At 35.7% G+C, this 2,002-nt stretch overlaps 1 protein-coding gene across 1 annotated transcript in view; it reads left to right on the forward strand.

The window, feature by feature from the left end:
- The first annotated feature begins 135 nt into the window (after positions 1 to 135).
- LOC106879732 (metabotropic glutamate receptor 5) overlaps positions 136 to 2,002 on the forward strand; it is a 75,449-nt gene continuing 73,582 nt past the window's right edge. Inside the window, exon 1 of the mRNA XM_014929416.2 lies at positions 136 to 972. Coding sequence (XP_014784902.1) covers positions 300 to 972 — 673 coding nt within the window. The 5' untranslated portion in view covers positions 136 to 299. The remainder of the gene's footprint in view (positions 973 to 2,002) is intronic.

Raw genomic sequence — 2,002 nt, forward strand, 5'->3', positions numbered from 1 at the left:
CTTGTGTACAGATGCATATAAATACATAGATATAATTACATATACACATATCTATTAAAACATACTACACACACACGTATATATATATACAAATATATACAAATATATATATATATATACATATGAACATACATACATACGTCCATACATGCTTGTGTACAGATGCATATAAATACATAGATATAATTACATATACACATATCTATTAAAACATACTACACACACACGTATATATATATACAAATATATACAAATATATATATATATATACAACCACCTGTGTTTAACATGGCTTCAAAATGAGAGTTAGCGTATTCGCCCTTACAGTAACTTGGGTTTTGCTGTTTTTCGACAAGCTAGCGTATCGGACGTTCGGCATTAGCAAAAACCGGCGGGCGGCCAGGATCGAGGGTGATATCATCCTCGGTGCTCTTTTCCCGGTCCACTACAAACCGTCACAAGAATCGGCCTACACTCGAACATGTGGCGCAATTTGGGAACAATACGGCATGCACCGTATCGAATTATTTTTCCTCACACTTGACGAAATCAACCGCAACGTAGAGATTCTTCCCAACATCAACCTTGGCTGCGATATTCGAGATTCGTGCTGGTACTCACCCGTGGCTCTCGAGAACAGCATCGACTTCATCAAGGATTCCATCGCTAACATGGAAGAACAACACCGGGGTAACGCAACCGTTGTGGACGGTTGCCAAAACGAACACAACAAACCCATTGTTGGAATGATCGGCCCCGGTTCCAGCAGCAGCACAATTCAAGTACAGAATCTGTTGTCCATTTTTACCATTCCTCAAATCGGATATTCGGCCACCAGTTCGGATCTAAGTGATAAAAGCTTATACAAGTATTTCTTACGGGTTGTACCTCCAGACAGGTACCAGGCCAAAGCAATGATTGACATAGTGTTGCATTACAACTGGACATACGTATCAGCCGTCCATACTGAAGGTCAGTCACAGTTTTATATTTGTGTCTATCTATCTATCTATCTATCTATCTATCTATCTATCTAGCTATCTATCTATCTGTTTGTCTGTCTGCCTTGTATATATATATATATATATATATATATATATATATATATATGTGTGTGTGTGTGTGTGTGTAGTATGTTTTAATAGATATGTGTATATGTATTTATATCTATGTATTTATATGCATCTGTACACAAGCATATATGGACGTATGTATGTATGTTCATATGTATATATATATATGTGTGTGTGTGTGTGTGAGTGTGTGTCTTTCTACCAACCTGTCTGTCTGTCTGCCTGCTTCCCTACCTGTCTGTCTCTGTACTTATCTATTTATTTATTTATCTATCTATCTCTTCCTCCATATATATAATTGTGTATATATATATATATATATATATTATATATATATATGTATATATATGTATACATGTATGCCTATATATGTCTACTATGTTATATATTTTAGCATTATAACTTACATTGTTGTTGATGTCATGCACACACACACACACACATATATATATATGTAAATATGCATATATTTATACATACATGTATGCACACAACCATCTACATACCTCCCCCACCCCCACACATACATATGTATACGAATGTATGCATATCTGTATGCATCACAAACGCACAGATATATGTGTGTGTGTGTGTGTGTGTGTATGTGTGTATTGAATCATATACAAGGCGACACGAATTTCAATCCTTATACATACATCACACATACATGCATGTGCATCAAGTGATGCATGTAGACGTCCACCTGGAAATGTACGTAGTTGTTATGTGTGTGTGTGTGTGTGTGTATACACATAGACACACTTAAACACAGACACACTCATACTCATATATGTATATACAAGAATATTAATACACATATACAGACACAAAATACACTCTCATAGGAACATGTAAATTTACACAGACACAGGCGTACGTGCACAAAGGTGTATATAATATATATAAATACACACACACACACACACACG

The sequence above is a fragment of the Octopus bimaculoides genome, chromosome 21 (assembly GCF_001194135.2).
Source record: "Octopus bimaculoides isolate UCB-OBI-ISO-001 chromosome 21, ASM119413v2, whole genome shotgun sequence".
NCBI lineage: Eukaryota > Metazoa > Mollusca > Cephalopoda > Octopoda > Octopodidae > Octopus > Octopus bimaculoides.